We start from the raw sequence: 22,407 nt of genomic DNA on the forward strand, positions 1-22,407 counted from the left end.
CACATTCTCAAAACTATTGAAGCAGGCCTGTTATAAGTCTCCTGTGAGCTTCCTAGGAATCCCGGACTGGAAGTCATACTATGTCAATATAAAATCCTTGAAATCAGTGTGGTCCTGATACAACACCTCTCCTCTTTCATTACCCCTTCAATCTCAAACCCAGCGGGGGGTCCATGGCTTGGGAGCGCTCAGAGCCTAAGCCATCCATCACTGCTAAATTGGAGTGGGCACAGGTGGGACACCAAACGTCACCAAAAAAAAACAATGGGCAAAGGCTGTGTCACATCCCATAGTTTTTTTCTTTCATATTGCCACCTTCTCCAATCACGTGCTAAGATTAATACCAGGAATATTCTATCTCTCTATGGGACCCAGAGGATGTCCCTTTTCACTCATACTAGTATCCTTAAATTGAAATTCTTGCAGTTAAAATTCCAAAACCTCCACAGTTCTGTTCCCTTGCCTTTCTTTCTTCTTCATGCCATATCCTTTCAATTGCAAGACTTTTAATAAAACCCTAACACCATTTTTGGAATTTATGATAATTTAAGGAATAGGGATCATAAACTTTCTCTAAATTTGAATATCAGTGAGACACATCAAGCCAACACAAATGGGGAAATACATATGTTACCCAGATGTGCAGATTTCTCTGAGACACATACAACCAGCTTTCAACCAGCATGCCTCTCTGGGTGAGGATTAACTCACCATTACTGTAATGGAAAGGCTGTCAGACAACGGAGTGTGGCTGGAAACTGCAATTTATGTAGTAAAGGATCCAAGAGATTATTAGCCAGTTTGGAAAACTGCTAAAGGACTGTGGATCCTTTTGCTTTGAGGTCCATGGATACTTTTCCAAGTAGAGGTAGCTTCTCATTTGGGGGGTTGCTGGACATAGAAGAAAAGGAGCATAAAAGAGAAAAAAGAGGATGAGAAAGTAAATAGAGATGTGGGGGAAAAAAGGAGAATGGGAGAGACTTAGCAAGAAAGATGTGTGTGATTGTGAAAAGTCTGCAAGGGGAGGTAATGACACTCAGGCGTGTGTCTGTGTATAATGATTGAAGAGGTACGTATTCAGTCTTTAGTGTATGTTGGGGTGTACAGTGCTGTGCAAAGGGGGTTAGGAAGTAAGTGTGTAGCATATCCAACAGAAAATGTACATTTGTTTTTGAGAGAGATGAGAATGAAGCTGAAGGCTACTGAGCCATCAGAAAAATAAAGCACAACAATGGAAATGTGAGGTAGCTCACAGACCTTCCCATCTCAAAAGAAACAAATTGCTCAGAAGTTTCCAGGAGGGTTCCTGATCCTGAAGATGAAACACATAAAGGAAAATTTAAAATGCAGACCACAGACCTGGCATTCTTGTTGGCATCTGCTCGGAGCATTTTCACGGCCACCAGGACAGGCTGGTTGGCACTGACATCTAGGGCAAAATCTTTGTCTTTGAATTTTTCCATTCCCTCCACTTCACAGAGATGAACCTAGACAAAAGTCATCTAGTCTCAGCATCATCATTTCTCCTGAAGATGTCTCAGTACTCTTGCTGGGCATTTCCTGGAGATAAACTAACTCTTACAACTCAGGCAAAATAATCAAAAAGACCAGTAAGAAGATACGTGCAACACATCTTTGACTCAAATAACTGATTTAAGAAAATGGTAAGGTACCCGGCTAATGTGATATGTTACTGCTTTATAAAAGAAATACATTGATTGGAACATTAAATATGTGGATGAATCTATAACATGGTATTTTATTAAAGCGTAGCCCACTATAAAATGTCATTCGGTATAAATACTTGAACTTTGATTCGAGGAAGCTTAGTTACGGGATCGTGCAAAACATAAGGCAACTTCTTCTCTAAGGTAAGCCCTTAGAACGGGATTAGCATTATCAGGAACCTCTAGGCATTACTAACTGTATAACAAGCCTGTGTTTTCAACCCAGGAGACAGAATGAGTGTATATAACGCCACAAACAGATGCCGTGGACCCTTCTACCTCCACCACCACCAAACCTAACCAAGGTTAAAGCATGCCACGCATGCTGGAAACCAATAACATATTCTTATGAAACCAAATTACATTTGGAATTTAGATGGTGGTGTTGAAGAGCTTCTGTTGCCACTTAAATCATTGCTTTGAATTCTCAGAAGGCTCATGTGACTGATGTAAGAGTGAAAAGTCAAATATTACATGCATCACTCTGAGGGCAACTGAGAAGTGTGCTCCTCCTTATCTTGGTTAGTGATTCATTCCCTAGTGGCTGGTTCTGGGACCAAAGGCAGGGGCGAGGTTGTTTTCTGACCATTTTACATGTAACTCCAATTAAAAGGGAAAAAACAAAGTGGCTATCCAATAGCAGGATGTTCTTGGACAGTTTATAAAAGATGATCACATCTTATGGGTCCCCACCCTTTGTAACCTGTTGTAAAAATTTTTGAAAATATTGAATGTTTTTCAGAATATCTAAGTCTAGTGACTTTCCTGCTTTAAAAACTCTTATATAGAAATCAGAATTCCCAGGATTTCCACAGCTGTTTGACAAAGATGAGGCTGACCAATCCTAGTCTTCTAGAGAACAATGCAAGGAGAGACAAGTGGAGGAGACATTTGGTGTGAATCCACTTTGGATGGGACAGTTAGCTCTACTGACCATTTTTATTCAACCACTTCCTTTGAACGACCAAGGACTGGAGGCCCCACTCAAAGAATCAGCTCACCTCCCCAAACTGGCCTTCTCCCAGCTTCTCCTTGAAAGTTAAGAGTTTCCTGGGGAACTCCTCCACAGCCACATCTTTCCCCGAGAGCAGGTCCATGGTAATGGCAGGCACGGAGTAGGTGTTGCCTCCAGTCACCCCCTGGAGGTTCACAATGTCAGCTTCTGCATAGTGGGGCACACCCTCAGGCCCACTGGGCTGGACTGGCTTCACAATGCCACTGCAGCCTGCAAAGACAAGGACAATGAGTCTCGTTCCAAGGGGCCTCTTTGGAGATATCTTCAAGAAAGGAAATATGAGAGGAGAGCGAAAACATGCCCCCAAGACAGCCTAACCTACGCCATGACATTCTTACTTGGAGAATGGTTCCTCTGGAGATTCTTTCTTGTGGCCTCCAGAATGTAGGCACCATTTTATCTCTTATCCTCTCCTCATAACTACGTGATCATTAATAACCTCCTTGGTTAATCTTGTGTAATTGTAGTGAAGCTCCAGGAAGGCTCGCTATACTAGTTAGGGTAGGAGTATTAAAGTTTTAGGATTTAATGGCATATTTCCTTAATTTTAAGATATAATCACTAATTTTAATCATCTATTTCAGGGATTAAAAACTGTGATTAAATTTATATGATCTAGCTTAAGACACATCCTAACTTAAAAAATATTAAAATATGAGGGGGGATGTTTTAGACTTCAGAAAGTAGGTAGATCACTTTGGTTCGGCCTAGGAAATAAATTACATCCCGATTCTTGCTGTCTCTGTAAAATTCCCATAGTTCAATACGCCCCTTCAATGTTTGCTATCCGCTGAGTGGTAAATACACATTAGCTTCCTTTCTTCCTTTGGAAGGACTCCCTTGAAAAGCCTCTGCTCTCATGGTTAGTCCTGCTACTTCTCCAATCAGCTCTCCCCTGAACACCATCAGTCCTCTTCCACTGACTGGGGTCACTCCTTGGATGCTGACATTATGGACAGAAAAGCTGCTCTGAGCCTCAGTGATGACCCCAGCATCCCCTCTGATGTCACTCTGCAGCTCTTTTTAAAAGACACTGGAATGTGAATCAATTGGCACCATTTTACCAAAGCAACGCTTTATTGAGAAAAGACAAGAAATATTTGCTCTCATAATAAAATCTTGTATTAGTCAAGTAAATTTTCACCAAAGAGAAATGAACAAAAGTTAAATAACTCAATTATCTAGGTGACTAAAACCTGGGAATTCTAGGATCTCTTTAGCTTCGTTGTTTTTTCTCCAACTGAAATTCTAGTCCTGAATTTACCCCTATTGGTGTTTGATGTTGGGTGAGTGCCTTATCTGGGCCTTCTCACTTTCCTACTATGAAAAATGAGAAGGTTGGACTAGTTGGACTGTTCAGGTTCTTCTGGTGTTAATGCCTTAATAACGCATTTTATTTATTTTTCTTCCTCTGATAGTGGGTCCCTCCAAACATCTGCTACGTGCGGTAGCAAAGGAGAGATGTCCAGATTCAATTAGGAGCAGCAGTAGACCAAATCTAGAAAGACAGTGTGGACTCCCCAGGAGAAGGTGGACTTCTCTCGGCTAAAATTAGACTTGGTTGGGTAGGAGCAATAGTGTCACACCTTCATAAATCTTGTCCCTCAATTTTCTGCTCACTGTTTCATCCTCACCTGATTCTTCCTCCCCTGGAGCAAATTCTGGGAGTTTCCGTATCAGCCTGGATGGCTCCTGGTAGTCAGGGCGAAGGGGAAAGATGCGATCGTAAGTGGAGTTGGACTCCTGCTCGCTTGGCGATGAGGAGCGGTTATTGTTGAACATGCTGGACTCGCTTGGCAGGGAAAGGCTGACTGTCATTTCATCATCCAGCATCCTCCGGGAAGCCTGAAAGAGAAGGACAGGGGAGAAAGGCATGTTGACACAAAAGGGATCATCACTCCCTCCTCTTCTTAAACCCAGCTCTTCCACTCAGATGAAATAACTTTTTAATACTCAAACTCCAGAAGCAATGCAAGTGATAGGGGTTCAGTCTGGTTCCACAAATGCCTGTGTTGTAGAAACTCAGAATCATCTTTCATTTCTTCAAGGCAGAATTTGACTTCCAAATTTCTGCACTGCCAACATTAATTAACTTCCATTGAAACACTTACAAGCATTATTCACGTGACACCATTAGAACCTATCAGTAGCCAATCAAAGAGTTTCTCAGTCTTAGAGTTTTCAATGTTCTGTTAAATAATGGGTTTTCCTGACACCACTCACCTGATTGATTTTGTGTAGGCATAAATTAAAATGCTTATTAATGCAACAAATGTGCTGTAACATGATGAATCTGTAGTTCACCTGACCACTCTGTCATTGTAGATTAGGGTAATACCCCCTTGACCCTGCATTTTTACTAACCAAAAATAAAATGGCTACAAAATAAGAAAGGAAAGCCCTAGGTGCTAGGGATACTAACATGAGTTATACCTAACACAGGAATAAGAAGAATAAAACAGCTAATTGTTCCATCATTCTATTTAATATGACCTGCCTGCTCCTTCAAAAGGAAAATCTCATAATCTAAGTATAGGTGACTATTTGGATTTAAACACATGAAACGTTCTACTCCAACAAACACACTTTGGGTGCTCAGTGGAGAAACTTAGATGTCTGCTCCATACCCTAGACTGAGTTCCCTTGTTGCAGTAATATCCTCAATACTGAGCATGGAGCCCAGCACATAGTAGGTACTCAATAAATATCGGTTGACTCTCTCAAAGAGAGAATTCTGAGGACACCACTGTAAGTCTCCTGCAGATAATGCTACAGCATAAGGCTATTTTGAGCAATGTATTTGGAATACATAGGTATGCTTAAGGGTCTTCTACAAAAAAATTCTTTCCCCCAGAAGAAATCCTATGTCATTCCAGAGCATCCTGAGTTATCTTACTCAGGATGTACAGGGACAGAAAGAATTTCTTGAAGGACCAAGTTAAACATTCAAGGGCAAAATTTTTGTTCTCCCTTTTACCTGGAGAGTCTCCAATCCAAAATTCTTCTCCCAGCCCATGAATATATGCCAGTGGGACTCAGAAGAAAGACTCAAAGAGTGGTAAATTCTGGCTCAAATAAAGAGAAAAATAGCTCACAGAGAAGAGAACACAGACTCTCCCCCCTCAACTAAAATGCAGTCATAACGGACTGTTCGGTAAGAGCACAGCTTCAAGCTGTCCAATGAACCGTCAGACCATCAACTGCTGCCACCGCCGCTCTCTGCTACCCCGCATCCTGGAATTTAGATACCACGTGTGTTCTAGCATTCTAAAAGGTTTGGCTGTTGCCCCATCATGCCAGTGGGTGAGCTCTCTGTGGATTCTGCCTTTCAGCCTTCAGTCACTATTTAAGGATTGAAACCTTTAATTTAATTTTTAGACTAATGTTAGAAGTCTCTGTGGGAAGCAAAGAGATCCTCTCTTCTGTGAAATATTCCTGCCTAAAGTCCTTAAAATAAACCTCAATCATCTCAGAACTTGAATGTGTAACACGTCAGAAGGGATTGCATGCTACTTGTCTGGGTCATTCCCCTCACTTTTCTGATTTCAGCCCCTTCCTCTTGCCCTACCCACAAAGAGTTCAGAAGGTTCCAGTCCATTCTCACAGGACCCTTTCCCTTTGTCTGGTATGTACTCTACGTAGGCGCTGGTCTCCTCTGAGATCCCAGCCCCAAATATTTAGGCTATAAACACAATCAGCCTATTCCCTCCCTCCTGTTCCCTGCCCTCGATGGGCACCTCAAAGCCTCACAGCCCAGAGTATCTATGATCTCTCACAGTCCACATCCATTTGAGCTCACTGACCAGGGACAATGTCCATGACTAAAGGTAGAAACACTTTATCATCAGCCAACCCCAAGAGTATCACACATTTAGCAGCAGTGCCCAGAATTGCTATCTGGTCTAAGACACCAAGAAAAGTCGTAGATATTCCATCCGTGGTGAAAGGTATATATTTTAGAAGAAAAGAAGTCAACAAATTTCAAGACTGACAATTAGAACAAGCATAGAAAGCAGGATATTAACTGTATGACCTTGAGCACATCACATTTTCTCATCAGCAAAACAGTTAAATATAACTACTCTGCCCAACTCACAATTATTCAGTGAGGTTCAAGTAAAATCAAGGAAAAAGTCTTTGCAGACTGTAAAGTGTTAGACAAATGTAATAGAAAGTATATAGATCATTTGGCCTAGACTAAAAGAATCTGAGGAGGCACTCAGAAGGATGCATAACCATTACTTTCTTTTTTGGGGGCCGTACCACGTGGCATGCAGGATCTTAGTTCCCCAACAAGGGGGGAAGCATGTGCCCCCTGCAGTGGAAGCACAGAGTCCTAACCACTGGACTGGCAGGTTCTCCCCAACCATAACTTGCAAGTACAAAAAGAAGTAGGAATAGAACTGTGAGAAACTTGGCTTGGATATTAATGAAGCAGCACAGGAAAGGATGGAGCAGCTTCCTACCCCGTGATCGTCCTGCACTTCCTCACCTTCTCCAGCATTTTCTGCCAGAACTGCCTCCAGAGGATGATGACAATGATAGCCAGGAGGATGAAGATTATGGCCACTAAGCAGCCAATCAGGATTCGAGTGTTGCTGTCATCAACTTTAAGCATTGGATCTGTAACCAGGAAAAGAAGGACGAAGAATATTATCATCTCAAGGGGCAAGGAAGAGCATAAGGGCTTGGACTAGAGATAAGAAGGCAGAACCTATTCCTTCAGGATAATTCCACAAGATGCCACTTAACACTTGGTCTTGCTACTCTTGTATTCCTGTGCTCTTATATCCTACAGCCCTCCGCCATGGGACAGTAGCTTCCTCTTCCTCATGTATTAGACTGGATAATGGAGAGGTTTTCCATTCCTCCCAAAATTTTGCTCCCTTTATACCATGGCCCCTAATCACACCTCATGAAAAACAGGTGAAGAATCAGTTTCACTCTGCATTGAGACATGCCAAGGCAGCTGAGAGTCCTCTTTGGAGACACTTGATCACGTGTTTCTCAGATCGCTGACTTATACAGCCAGTGACTGTTTGAAGCAATGCATACACTTTTCCATATTTCTCTCCAATTGGAGAGACTAGCTTTTTGTTCCATTCATTCATTGAGATCCCTACAATGGGTCTCACCTAGAAATATCCCTTTCCCTGTTTTGGCTCCAAGCTTCCCAAACTTCTAAGAAGCAGTTGGAACAGCTCCAGACTCTGCCTCAGCAGAAGAATCACATGGACCAGCAGGGAAGAGAGTGAGGTTGGGCCCTTAACTTTGGAGGTGGTCTGTCCTATCTTTCCAGAGCTACTCTTCACTGAAAGCCACCTGGTATCAAGCCTGCTACACAGTCAAGCCTTTGCAAATATCCACCCTTCTTCATCCTCCAGGAGGTCCCTTCAACTTAATTTTTATAACCAAGAAGCATACATACCATAGGTTGTGGGTGCCACAGGCGATGTGGGAAGGGCTCCAGAGTTGTTGTACATAGCAGCATCTGTCACAAAACAAGGGTGAGTCAGAGCTGGGAAGAAGGCAGCTCGGTAGTGGTTTTTCTGAAGGCAGGTTGTAAGCTAGCACTTTGTGAAATCGATTTACTGGGTTGCTACAAGCCTTTCTTAGAAATTAAATCATATAATATATTAAGTAAAAAATATTGCCATTCATCTAAATAGTAAGGGTAACTTTTCTTTTGTAAAAATTTTGTTTCAATTGTTACCTACTAAGTGTCATGGTACAAAAAAGTTAAAGAGAGTTATCAGAGGGCTGTGACCACACATTATCATGAATCATGCATAGGAAGTGAGATCCAAATTCAACAAAATGTAGAGAGAATACAATGGGTAAGTAGACATAGGACAGACATAGGGTTCAGATGCGCTTTCCCTTCAAGGAAATTACGGTGTTTTACAAAAGAGTTTTCACTATGCCTCATAGTCCTAGCTCTTTAATTTATAAATTAAGCCTTCTTCCTTAGAAATAAATTAGAGTATCCTTTACAGTGTTGTTGAAGCTTCTAGGACTAGCTCCCAAAAGTGTATTTGACAGATTGATGTTGGTAACTAATTTTTCCCTCTGACTTGTCTAATCAAGGGGGTCAAGAATTAGAATATGCAAAGACTATCAGTAATAATAAATAATAATTAGTCAGCAATAATAAGTTATTGGAGTATTTGTTACAGTAGCCCACCCTACCCCAAATAATATACTCCTGCCTAAGTCTGATTTGGATTTACTTCTTCTTTGGCTCCGTAGTACCCAGTGCCTATATCATTTAGTACATACCACAGTGTTTCATATTTTAAGTTTACTCATCCATCTTCTATGAAACATTGGGCACCTTTAGGTCAAGGACATTGTCTTGTTTGTCATTGTAACCTAATAAATAAGACAGTGCATGGTGTATAGTAGATGCTCAATAATGTTTTATGCATGAATGCACACATGTTCATTGTAAGTAGTATATGGTATAAAGAGGAAGTAACAGTGAAGGAGATATACAAGGAACAATCAGATAAGTGCTGTAAAGTCAGACCCTTAAGACTGAGATTCAAGACAGTGTCTAAAAGGACTCTGGTCAGTAGAATAAAAAAGAAGAGATTCTCAGGAAGAAACTGTATTGAATATAATATTGAATATAATTATATTCCTCTTTGAGATGTACCATTGACCCTTGAACAACGTGCAGGTTAGGGGCACTGAGTACTCTGCGCAGTGGAAAATCTGCATATAACTTAAAATCAGCCCTCCATATACATGGTTCTTCCATATCCGAGGTTCTGCATCCATGGATTCAACCAACTGTGGATTGTGTAGTACTGTAATATTTACTATGGAAAAAAATCCATATATAGATAGACCCGTGCAGTTCGAACCCATGTTGTTCACGGGTCAACTGTACATATATGATACTTAGTGACTTCTATTTTGATTAAGAGATGGATGCTTCTCTAAGGCAGGTAAAGAATCCTGTCATAAAATTTAAATCCTCAGAGAGGGAACTTCCCTGGGGCACAGTGGATAAGACTCCGCACTCCCAATGCAGGGGGCCTGGGTTCGATCCCTGGTCAGGGAACTAGATCCTGCATGCATGCTGCAACTAAGAGTTCGCATGCCGCGACTAAGGAACACATGTACTGCAACCAAGGAGCTGGCGAGCCACCACTAAGAAGCCTGCAAGCTGCAACTAAGGAGCCCGCCTGCTGCAACTGAGACCCAGTGCAACCAAATAAGTAAATTTTTAAAAAATCCTTTTTTTAAACACACCTCTAAAAATGTGTCCTCTTTAATGTTAGTGAGGATGAAAACCAAAATAAAATCTACTAGATACCGCTGAAGGTTGCTAGAGCATTGACTCATTACTCTGTAAATTGATGAAAAAATTAATTATGTATGCTGCCCTTCCAACATGAACTGTATTTCAGGGTTAACAAGCATATGGGGAATAGTTCTCCTATTCAGAAGAAACTCAGGTAATAAATGCAGAAGGAATAAAAGAATTAGAAAATCACCATTTAGCAACTCCTAATGAAATAATTTAAGCACTGGTCATCAATGGAGGATAAAACCTAAGGAGAAAGTTCATTGGGAACTTTTCAATGAAAGGATAACCACCTGAGCCCAGAGATCAATCTTAGCATCACTAAAAGTAAGAGATTCCAACATAACATCCCCATGACGAGGTTCAGCATAGAGTACACAGCACTATCCATGAAAAATCCTTGGCAAAAATGAATACTGAATTTGAATCAAGTTCACCTGTAGATATAACCACCAGTCTACAGGATGACAGAGGAGAGAAGCTCCAGTAAAATTACACCACAGAAAGTAATCAGCAAAACCAGAATGGAATTTTTTTTAAAAACTGTTTTAGGTTAAAAGAGATACCACCTAGTAATATAATAAAGGAAATACACCAAGAGGGGCTAATTAGTTGGATCCTAATTCAATCAAGCCAACTGTAGTAAGACACTATTAGACAATCAGGGATGTGTCTTGAATGTGTCTTGAATGTGGACTGGCTATTATATTAAGGAATTAGTTACTAATAAATTTGTTGGATGTAATAATGGCATTATTATGAAGGTAATGTTATTTTCTCAGGTGTATTCTAAAATTTTAGTAGTGAAATCAAATAATGTCTCAGATTTGCTTCAAAATACTATACCAAAAAAGGAGGAATAAAGGAAACAAGCATGACAAAAAAACATCAATGGTTAGTAAAGCTAGGTGATGGATGGGGGTTCATTGTTCTCTTTACTTTTATTTAGACATCTTCATTTAAATATTTTAATAATGTTTAGGTGTGCTTCCCCTTAACTGGCTTGACTTACATAAAGGTTTTAACACATTGTACTCATTTTCTTTAATCCTTTATCTTACATCTCTTTTAGACAAATGTATGTGAGAGCCAAGTAAACATTCTGTCCACTTCTACATCCTCATCCCTACCCTTCCACAACTACACTCGCAGAAAACAGTCCCTCTATCTGCCCATGAGAAGCCACCTGTACAACCGTCCTCCTTTCAGACACCCGCCAGTGAGAAACTCTGGACACCGCCCTCCTCCTTCACCACCCTGCTCCCAGTTCCCTAAGGGGCCCCCGAGCTCCCAACCTGATTGGAAGGTGATCTCACTGAACATCATCCAGGTGTCAGCAAAATGGTATTGGCACTTGATGGCACTGGCCATGCGGTGGTGGAGGGGCACCGTGACGAACCGAGCACTGGGGTTGACGTCATCCAGGACAAGGGGGAAGGAAACAGCGTTTGGTTCCCATTCATTGGCTTCAGAGCGAAAGTAGCACTGTACCTCCTTAAAAATCTTCACACCTTTAGCAAACATGTTGTTGCAGTGGACCTGGCAGAGAAAGAGGCATGTGAGTGACAGGGCGATCCTGTTGGGTGGCACTAGGGACACAGTGCAACCTAACCCAGTAAGATCTTAGACCTGCCAAATTTCTCTGAGCACCACCCTTGGTGAATAATTGGTGCTCTGCAGTCTTGCATTTTTCCCTTCTAGGAATCTCACAGTGGCAGTGATACCTTATAAAACCTGGGCTGCTACCCCAGTCACCTCTTTGCAATTGTGCTCCCCTGGCTACCTCACTGCATGCTGCTGGGAGTAGCATCCTTATCTGTTAAATGAGGGCTGGACCAGCATCCTCTCAGTTCCTTCCTTGCCCTGAACTCTCTCTGCTCTTTTTACAAAAGAGTTTTGTAACCCAACCACTCCAGTCCTCTCAACCACGGTTGCTATCTGCCCAGAATGGAGCTATTCTGAACTACTTTCTCCTATGTACATTCCAAAGCCAGTCCACTTCTTTCAACAGGTTTCGATGAGAAACCTGAAATAATACACAATCCAATATAATTTCATCTTTCTCTTTAGAAATCTCACTTCCACTGCCAGGTATTAGCATTTGTCAGCCGGAGACACAAAACTTAATTATCTCTCTTAATTAAATTCAGCTTAGGTAAAGCCATTCTGATGAGAGCCTCAAATCTTCCTCATAGATATTTTCTGAGATGAGAAAAGAAGGCCTTTAGGAAGGTAGCTTTTTTGTTGTACCTTCCTTGGGATGAATTAACAGTTCTAGTTTATTGAACACAAGTAAATGGAACAAGGCTAAGAACAAAATCAAAGAAATACCAACTACAGCTTCAATACATTTTTCAGATGTTTTGAAATCTGCAAAGTGTTGGATAAGTAGCCTGTGGGGTAGGTAATAATCTTTCCTACAGATGTTTTGGGAATCCTTCTAGAATGCAAGTAAATAGCATAGGATTTCATTCTCCTGTGGACTTAACATATTTATGTAATAAATAGAGTATATTTTAAAATGCATTTATATATAAAAATATATGTTTCAGAATCTCTTTCAATTTATTTTTTCTTGATTTGTATAGTAAAATTTTTTCTATTTTTCCAAAAATAAGGTCTTGGATTTATGATCATTTCTATAGTTTTCTGACTTTAATTAATTGGTTTATGCATTTATCTTTGATGTTAGACTGATGGACCTAGTGGCAGGGCAGGAATAAAGATGTAGACATAGAGAATGGACTTGAGGACATGGGGTAGGGGGGAAGGGGGAAGCTGGGGCAAAGTGAGAGTAGCATCGACATATATACACTACACAATGTAAAACAGACAGCTAGTGGGAAGCAGCCGCATAGCACAGGGAGATCAGCTCGGTGCTTTGCAATGACCTAGAGAGGTGGGATAGGGAGGGTGGGAGCAAGGCTAAAGGGGAGGGGATATGGGGATATATGTATGCATATGGCTGATTCACTTTGTTGTACAACAGAAACTAACAAAGTATTGTGATGCAATTATACTCCAATAAAGATTTAAAAAAATAATAAAGAATGTATTCAGTACCATGAATTTTATTCAGTGTGGTTTTATACGTATCCCATTTGTTTTGATACATGTAATTTTTCATTTTCTAAATGCTTTGTGGATTTGATTTTCTTTTCTTTTTTATTTGTTTTGTTTTGTTTTTATTGGAGTATAATTGCTTTACAATGGTGTGTTAGTTTCTGCTTTATAACAAAGTGATCCACTTATACATATACATATGTTCCCATATCTCTTCCCTCTTGCATCTCCCTCCCTCCCACCCTCCCTATCCCACCCCTCCAGGCGGTCACAAAGCACCGAGCTGATCTCCCTGTGCTATGCGGTTGCTTCCCACTAGCTATCTACCTTACGTTTGGTAGTGTATATATGTCCATGCCTCTCTCTCGCTTTGTCACAGCTTACCCTTCCCCCTCCCCATATCCTCAAGTCCATTCTCTAGTAGGTCTGTGTCTTTATTCCTGTCTTACCCCTAGGTTCTTCATGACAGTTTTTTTTTTTTCTGAAATTCCATATATATGTGTTAGTTTACGGTATTTGTCTTTCTCTTTCTGACTTACTTCACTCTGTATGACAGACTCTAGGTCCATCCACCTCATTACAAATAGCTCAATTTCATTTCTTTTTATGGCTGAGTAATATTCCATTGTATATATGTGCCACATCTTCTTTATCCATTCATCCGATGATGGGCACTTAGGTTGTTTCCATCTCCGGGCTATTGTAAATAGAGCTGCAGTGAACATTTTGGTACATGACTCTTTTTGAATTATGGTTTTCTCAGGGTACGTGCCCAGTAGTGGGATTGCTGGGTCACATGGTAATTCTATTTGTAGTTTTTTAAGGAACCTCCATACTGTTCTCCACAGTGGCTGTATCAAGTTACATTCCCACCAACAGTGCAAGAGGGTTCCCTTTTCTCCACCCCCTCTCCAGCATTTATTGTTTCTAGATTTTTTGATGATGGCCATTCTGACCGGTGTGAGATGTTATCTCATTGTAGTTTTGATTTGCATTTCTCTAATGATTAGTGATGTTGAGCATTCTTTCATGTGTTTGTTGGCAGTCTGTATATCTTCTTTGGAGAAATGTCTATTTAGGTCTTCTGCCCATTTTTGGATTGGGTTGTTGATTTTCTTTTAAATGCTGTATTTTAACTATAATCAGATCAGGGAGGGAAATACGCAGTACTTTGCCTAAGAAGTAAAAAACTACTCTCTAGAAGACTTCAGTGACCTGAAAGTCGTCTTTTACTTTTCATTTGTCTCAGAAAAATTAAAATATGGTAGACACCTGCTTGGCCTGCTAGTCCTGAGAAGACTAGCTCTGAGTCAGCTCCTGAGAGGTTTCTGGCACCTTCTAAATGCAGACATATGCTTTTGAATAATTTTGATCTGTGATAAACTAGTTAAACAGGAGCTCCTGGGGACTCAGGAAGATCAAAGGCAATTGAGCAAATATTATAACTTTATGGGGACTTTAAAATACATTTTATTCTTTTTGTGACTAGAAATTCTCCCAATGATCTATAGTGAATTGATACCCATGTTCATAGGTACATATTGGGTATACACATTATTCAGCAATACAAATAAATTTTTCCTTGAAGCATACATAGTTTTGTTACTGGGCATATTTCCCCCCACCCCGCCCCCCCCATAAACCTGTAAAGAATAATGTGTTAACACACGATTTCACACACGTTTTACAGCTTCCCAAGAGCCATTCCGAGCAACACACTGGCAGACTGGGTCTGTGTTGATCCTTCTGTTCTCATCGTTTAACTAATAGCTATTAATCCAACTGGGAGATATTATCATCTTAACATGTGAGAGTGATAGAGCAGACATGCACTTTCTTTTTGACTCCAGGTTTGTGCCAAGAATAACAAATTTTTATTTATTGGGAATGATACAGTTTCCCTTCTTCAGGGTCCCCATGTCATTCTACACACCTTCTTTTGCAAATAAATAGTGTCTTCCCCCACTGAACTGCAAATTGCCCCAAGGTAGGGACCATTTCTTATTCATCTGTTTACCCCCAGAACCTAGAATTCAGGTGGAACGTCTAATCTGGTCACTTTTTGCAGGGACTTTTCTTCCATTCCTTTCTCTCTGAAACATACTTGGGATTGAGTAAGAAAAAAGGAAAAACTATCATTTGAGCTAAGTATCAGGAAACTCACCATACCAACGGAGAGGTCCTCAACCCTTACATCCAGGGTAGGCTCTCCTGAAAGGCCCTACCCCAGAGAAAATGGAAATCAGGCCTTAAGTCCCCCCCTCCAGTTCTTCTCATGGTCTGCACTTACCTCTCCCCAGAGCACACCCAGTCTGGGCTTCTCCCAGGTCTTTCAGCTTCCATCCAAGTACTCAATGAAATTTACCTACTCACTCTTAACTACTCTGTAATAGTTAACTGATAAAATAACTTCTGCTACTGCATTTAAGACATTAATTTTTTTTATTGTTTTACTCTCCCTGAGGTAAAATACTTGCATTTTAATAAAGACTTCTGGGTGACGGTGTTTCAGAAAAAACAAACCCAAAAACCTAATAATTTACATTTGAGGCCTTAGAAAAACCACCTCATTTCACCCTTGAATCTCACTCATTGGATAACCAACTCCTCTGACTGGGCAAAGAGTCACGGAGGTCCCACAGAGAAGACAAACTGAAACCCTGGGCCTGAGGTCTAGAATCCGGATGGTGGCCCAGCCAGGAGTCACAGTGATTCCTCCTGCCTGGTCCCAGTCCTTCTTCAAGTTTTTGTTTATAGCTAGGAAAATACTATTATATTCTCAGTGTCTTACTGATGTTCATCATATCTCCTCCTCCTTCTACCCCAGGTGGCAGAGATATTTATAACCATAAATGGCTAGAGTAGGCAATAAAGTATATCATTTGTTCACTTGCAAACATTTATGGAGCCTGTATATATTAAGTGTCAGACGCTTGGGTACAAAGACCAGAAAGCAGAGTCTGAGAAGGAGCTTGAGGTCTAGTAAGAGAACCAGACACATAGACAGATAAATGATAATAGATAGGAAACAAAGAACTCTGGGAACAGAACAGTATGGGATCTTCTGTCGTGATTTCTTAGTGCTGTGGGCATGGAAGAAGCACTCAGGGATGGGAAGTGGTTCAAAATACAAAGCTCCTTCTTCTTCCATTGAGAATCAGAGCTGCAATGAGACACCCTTACTGATAAGAGTGTGTCCCCTCCCTGCAGAGTGCTGGGTGGGGCCATGGAATGACTTCCAAGGGCCCTCATCACTACTGCCTTTGTGGGCCACTCCCTCCACAAAAAGTATGTTAAAATTATATTTTACAACTGTTTTGTTAAAAAGGTAAAAACTTTCAACGTTAAGGCTCATGTCTTTTATTCTGACAGTAAAAGAAGTTAAAGGCCCATTTCCACGGGCCTTACAAGTATCGTGGGTCCCAGACACTGTGCCCACTTTGCATAATGGATATGTCCACTCTGGCGTTGAGACAACAACAGCCAAATACATTGTGAAACAGTGACCTAATCTAACATCCTTATTTACAAATGAAGAAACAAGCCCAGACAGATGAAGTGACTCAAGAAATGCATGCAGCTAGCTAGCAGCAGAATATGTGCTTGAATGCCATTCTGCTGGCACCACCCTAGGGTTCTTTCCAGCATGCTTTTTCCCTACACCATGATTTTGGCTTCTACGCCTAACTCCACTGACCTTCATAGTAGTAAAATTCCTGATGCGGTCAAACTCAAACATGATCTCGATGTAACCATTGGTGGCACTCTCATTTCTCCAGCCCACGTAGTCATAGCCTGGCCACACATGGTACTCATGGGTCTGGGTGAAATCATCCAGGCCAGACACCCCATCGGTCAACTGGCCCAGCCCTTCAGTCATGCTGCTCAAGCCAAAAGAGGAGAAGGAAAAGGGAGAGAGGAACCTGGAGTTAATTACATATTCATGGAAGAGCTTTTACCCAGTTTCTTCACCCCAGGTTTTGTAAGAGCTGATTATCTCGGAGGTTGAAGAATTATGAAAAATCCAATATATTTTGTAGTACTGACTCATTTAGCCTGCATCAGTGGAGAACTAAGAATTTCATATAAATGAATTTTACAAAATATTTGATGCTTAACTCTATAATAGCAAAGCTTTTGAACACCTTTTTTAAATCATTTTATATGAAAAGCTTTCTATGATCTATTGTATCCTTACCTGTTCTTATATACTTAACAAGTCTTTATATAATGATTCAATATTATCAAACGCATTTGACTAATTCATCCATTAATGAGTAAATGAATGAATGCATAGAACAAATACTACAGCAGATGGTGGCACTTGCTCATCACTAAATAAATGGTCCCAGAGCTGATTGGAAACTTTTCTGACTCTACTTTGACTGCATGTTGTCATTGTTCAGTGAATCAAATCCAGGGAAGCCAGTCATGCCTTCTTCTACCCCACATCTCCAACAACTTGATTCGATATCGAACAAACGGGGGAAAAAGTAACTTCTAACAAATTTAAATACTGATTTATATTTAACTTTAATTACATTTGCAGAATACTAGACTCATGGAGTAAAATGCATGGACATGAGAGTCTCAGGCACTGGATTTCGTTTTATTTTCTAGCTTGGCAGCCTTTTCACTTCCGAGTGTAAGGCTCTGTTTGAATGGCTGAGTTTGCCAGAAGCCTGACTGCTGGGTGGGATGGATGTGTATTGATGTTAATTTGACTATGTGAAGAACATAAAGAGACCTCCTTCCTTCTGTTTATGGAGGGACAGAACAAGAACCCATCGTGTGGAACTTCTCTCTCCTCAAGCTCTGGAAGGTATGTCAAGAGTCTCCCAAATGAAGAGATTGGGATATTCACACTCAAGCAATAATCCATGTGACCCATGAGGTTATAGGCAGAACAATGTTATGTAAAATTTGTGAATTACCAAAAAAAAAAAAAGGATTAAGAGTGATTATGCCAGCCTTACAGGTACATTTTTAAATATATTTGTTCATTGAAAACTGTTTGGCAAATTATAAAATTTGACTGGCCTTATCCACAGTGACCAGAGCCTGGATCTCCCTTCCAAGGTTTTGCCATCTTTTTCTTCTCTCTACAGATCAGAAGGCTAGGAGAACATAAGTTTACTTGCAATGAATATATTGCCCATTATCCCCAGAAAAATAAACCCCCATGAAAGTCTTCAGAAAAGCAGTACAAATTAGAAGGAATGCTTATTCAATTTCTCTTCCATCAAAATTTAATCAATAAGGAAAGAAACTTTCCCTGTTTACTTCATATACTTTAGAATTGTTAGAATTTCGACAACAGTATATATTACTTTTAGAATTTTTTTTAAATTTAAATAAGTAACTTTTGCTACTATGACTATTTATTTCCTGAGAGCTTGAATTAGGTAACTCTGTATCTCATCACTTAGCTACCCCCCAGCTAGATAGCTCATGACCTCAATTATTAGGTGGAAGCTGACTGTGTCTAAATCTCTGTGATTATTTTGTCATCTTTCCTCTGGGGTTCATCCAGAGCCATATTTCCAGTTACCTGCCTTATTTCTCTATTTGAATGTCCTGTCAGTCCCTTGAACTTATATTCCAAACTGAATCCATCATCATCCCTTTCTAAACTAAGTCTTTCACCTAGGTTTCCCAATTCTGTCAATTATACTTCTCTTCCATATCCACTAAGAGTCCCTGGCACATGATAAGCATTCGAAATATGTTTGTTGAATGAATAAATGTTGTCTCCATTGTTTTAGACTATTGTTTCATCTAACTCTTTTTCTCACATTACTGTCTTGCCCCCTGTATCCAATCAGACTACAAATATTCCCTAAATGAGTATCTTTCTCATTCCCATTCCCACAGTCAGCATTATGGCCTGGGTCATTAACTCTTTTCATCTGACAGAATTTGGAATTAGAAAATGTCCCCCTCATCTCCTCCCTTCCTATTCAAATCTAACCTTTGAATGCAGCTTGATTAATCTGTCTGAAGCACAGCTCCCATCATGCTCTTCCCCAGCTTTAAAAACCTTCAGTGACACATTGTGTTGATGATGTTGGTAAAGAAGAACAACTCCTCCTCCTCCCCTCTTCTTCCTGGCCCTGACATTCAAGTTCCTCCAAAATATGACAAAATCCGCCTTGCTATGCTTCTAATCTACTGCCTTGCTACATAAATATGGCCCATGGTTAACTAAACTGCTGATCTTTCCCAGACATTCCCCTAAACTTTACAACCATGATTCTTTTGTCATCATGGTATTCCTTCTGCCTAAAATGCCATTTCAAGATTCTTTACCTGTGAAAGTTCTACCCATCCTTTGGGGTCATTTCAGATTTCCTCTATTCTATTATGTTTTAACTGGTCCTCCAATCAGATAATAACTTACATGTATATAGCATGTTATCTCTACAAAATGCTTTCCTTACATACTTTTTTTATCACTTCAGCCTCATAGCAAACAGAAATAATTTTATGACATGAATCCAGGTGTTTTCACTCCCAATGCTCTGTTTTCCTTCTATAGCTTTCTTGTTTCTTTGAATCCCAAAGCACTCATTGTGTATCTCTTACTCTTATGCTTGTATCATAGTAATTTATATCCTGGCTTAGTCCCCATTCCTAACTGTGAGCTTCTTAAAGGTAGGACCAATGACTTTATCATATTTGAATCCCTACCAAATTCCTTGCACGTAGTAACAGTTGATTAGCAAAGACTTACTAAACTAAACTGAATTCAGTTGATCTCTGATTTCCTCTGTGCCTTGAGTTGATGGCAGTTGGGTGTGGCTAAGTGAAATGATGCCAAGACAGATTATGTAAAAGGGGAAGAACAGTGACTAAGTAGATGGAAAGGAAGTGATTAGTAATAGAAGACTGGATGAGTGGGGCATGGAAGCTTCACACAAGGCGTGGAAGCTGGAGGGCAGTAGTTTATTCTTCACACCCAAGACAATGGAAGTGCTATAATTCCACACTCCTCTTCCTGAGACTCAATAATCCCTCTCTCAACCACCAGCAACCTCCACCATCTGGTGGGGACTTCACTATGGTCTAACTTCTCTGCCAGGCTCAATCTTTGCAGACAAAGATTAACCTAAGAGAGAAAAGTGTTGAAGTGGGGTAGAAGAAGAATGGCAAGACTTGGAGTGAATTGGGATAGGTGGGAACATCTCTTATCCAACCCTAAATTCATTCTGTATCTGAATATACTTCACCATGGCCCTCCCTTGGTTCATTTCATGTATCCATTGGTCCTTCTGCTGTTCCCAGTTCTAGCTTTTGCTATAGTCAGGCCATTCTGGTCCTCATCCCTGATCCCCTTCTTCTGCTCCCCTCTACCTACCTCCTCTGCTCCAATTATCATCTCATCCTAGAATCTTTTCTTGTCTATTGTAAGCCTTAATAGTCTCCTTCTTTTCACAATTTCTAAAGCATTTACATTTCTGGGGTTCATTCTTTCTGAACTTCTTTATCTGTCCAGTTTATTATACTTGTAACTTCAAATCTTCTGTCCCTTTGTCTCCATAAGTAGGCTATTATTTTTGTCAGACCACACATCTTGTTTTGAGGGTCAAAAATTATGGCTACCGTACTTAGAGCCATACCACAAAGTTCAGCCCTTACTTTGTATAATTTGTTGTTTTCCTTCTGATTACTTTGTCTTCCCAAACTAGGCTCTTAGTTCCTTCCAAATAAAGACTACATATTTTACTTCATCTAAATTTATCTCACAATGCCTAGTATAAGGGCTAAATAAACATTGGCTAGTTGACTGATTGAGTCATTGATTATTGTTCCCAGAACAATACAGAATTTACCTGTACCCAACGGCCCCATCATAGACAGAATCGTTCAGATAAATGATGGAGCCTCCTGGTAGTACAAACTGCTGTCCAGCTGGAGCATTATAAGACACCAAGCCATCTGCCAAAGGAAACACAGATGTGTCAGTGCCTTTGGGAAGGAGATGCACCTGCTGCTCAGAACAACTATCCCAGGGAACTACCTGAGGCTTCAAGACTGCAATCTTGAGCAATGTGTCCACCTAGGACTCAATCTGGGCACACAGGGAGTAGTCCTCAGCAGCAGTCAGCAAAGTGACTTAGAATGCAGTATGCCAGGTGTGGGGCACCAAGCCCTGGGTGGATGAATAATATCCCTTTCTTTACTCTAACCAAGAGGGGATCACTTCTTGGTGATTAGTAATTCCGGTGAAATTCTTGGTGAAAGTAATTCCTCTTTCTGATTTGATTGCCTTTATTTCCCAGGGGCTGGGGTTTTTAATAAGGTCTACACGCTCTCTCTAGAGACCTACCTAGCCAGACACAGCCATAAAGCTCCACCCTCATGCACACATTCATGGAGTGATCAGTGACTGGGATAAAGCGGACAAATCTGGCCACAATGGGTGGCTCCAAGTCCTTTAGGAAAATGTCATAGGGGTTACTATTTCCATCCAGCACCTGAGGAGAGATAAAAGAAAGAGTGAGAAGATGCTATGAAGTTATGCTGACTCTTCTTCATTCCCCAAGTCATAATCACTTTGATGGACCCTCTCCTTTTAATTCAAGGAGCAGAATGTATCCACTCAGCAGCCTTGATATCCCTATGTGTGCCCCCCACCCCACCCTCCTTCATCTTGGGTCACACATTTACAAGGGCATCCCAGGTCTGCAGGCACACATACCTACATAGACAACCTGTGTACTTCCTCTTCTAGCCTAAGTCAAAATATGGTCCCAGACATCCCAGGGTCTGGATGTGTCTTCTTCTCACCTGTTTCCCATGCCGGTTCCGCCAAGAGATCCAGCGAGTGCCATCCCGACTGTAATTGATCTTGTACATGGGGGCAAACTCAATGCCATGGCCCCCTGCATGGCGCCCCTGGGTCCCCACCAGAGTGATAAAGTGCAGGGTGTGCAAGTCAATCTGCAGAAACTCCTTCAGGTCATCAGGTTCCACTGGAATCTCAGGACACCAGGCTCCATCCCCTTCTTCTGAGTCCAGCCTTGGTTGACGAGGGTTGGGGGTAGAGGAAGGAACCAAGAAACCACAGAGTTATCTACCAGTCCCCAGCAAGCAGCTGCCCAGTGCTGAAGAGAGACAGCAGGCTGGGAGTAAAGTCCAGATGGACGTTTTGGGCTCTCCCTACCAAGTCTGACTGTCACCACAGTACCCACTTGTGGTCAGTTCCCTCTTCCTGGGGCACCATGAAACCCAGAAAGACAGTCACCACCAGGGAGCTAGAGGCCTTCAGATGACATGGAGCCTTT

The 22,407-nt window shown here is 41.0% G+C and overlaps 1 protein-coding gene across 1 annotated transcript in view; it reads right to left on the bottom strand.

The window, feature by feature from the left end:
* The window catches only part of DDR2 (discoidin domain receptor tyrosine kinase 2), a 162,002-nt gene that overhangs the window by 16,332 nt on the left and 123,263 nt on the right, over window positions 1-22,407 (bottom strand). Inside the window, exons 4-13 of the mRNA XM_089911949.1 lie at window positions 21,911-22,142; window positions 21,450-21,597; window positions 20,953-21,058; window positions 16,818-17,001; window positions 11,353-11,596; window positions 8,171-8,233; window positions 7,235-7,365; window positions 4,377-4,587; window positions 2,729-2,952; window positions 1,360-1,487 (exon numbers count right to left, since the gene is read on the bottom strand). Of these exons, the coding sequence (XP_089768075.1) occupies window positions 1,360-1,487; window positions 2,729-2,952; window positions 4,377-4,587; window positions 7,235-7,365; window positions 8,171-8,233; window positions 11,353-11,596; window positions 16,818-17,001; window positions 20,953-21,058; window positions 21,450-21,597; window positions 21,911-22,142 (1,671 nt within the window). The remainder of the gene's footprint in view (window positions 1-1,359; window positions 1,488-2,728; window positions 2,953-4,376; window positions 4,588-7,234; window positions 7,366-8,170; window positions 8,234-11,352; window positions 11,597-16,817; window positions 17,002-20,952; window positions 21,059-21,449; window positions 21,598-21,910; window positions 22,143-22,407) is intronic.

The sequence above is a fragment of the Delphinapterus leucas genome, chromosome 1 (assembly GCF_059928025.1).
Source record: "Delphinapterus leucas isolate spDelLeu-1000000601 "Yukka" chromosome 1, BTC_Dleu_Yukka2, whole genome shotgun sequence".
Taxonomy (NCBI): Eukaryota; Metazoa; Chordata; class Mammalia; order Artiodactyla; family Monodontidae; genus Delphinapterus; species Delphinapterus leucas.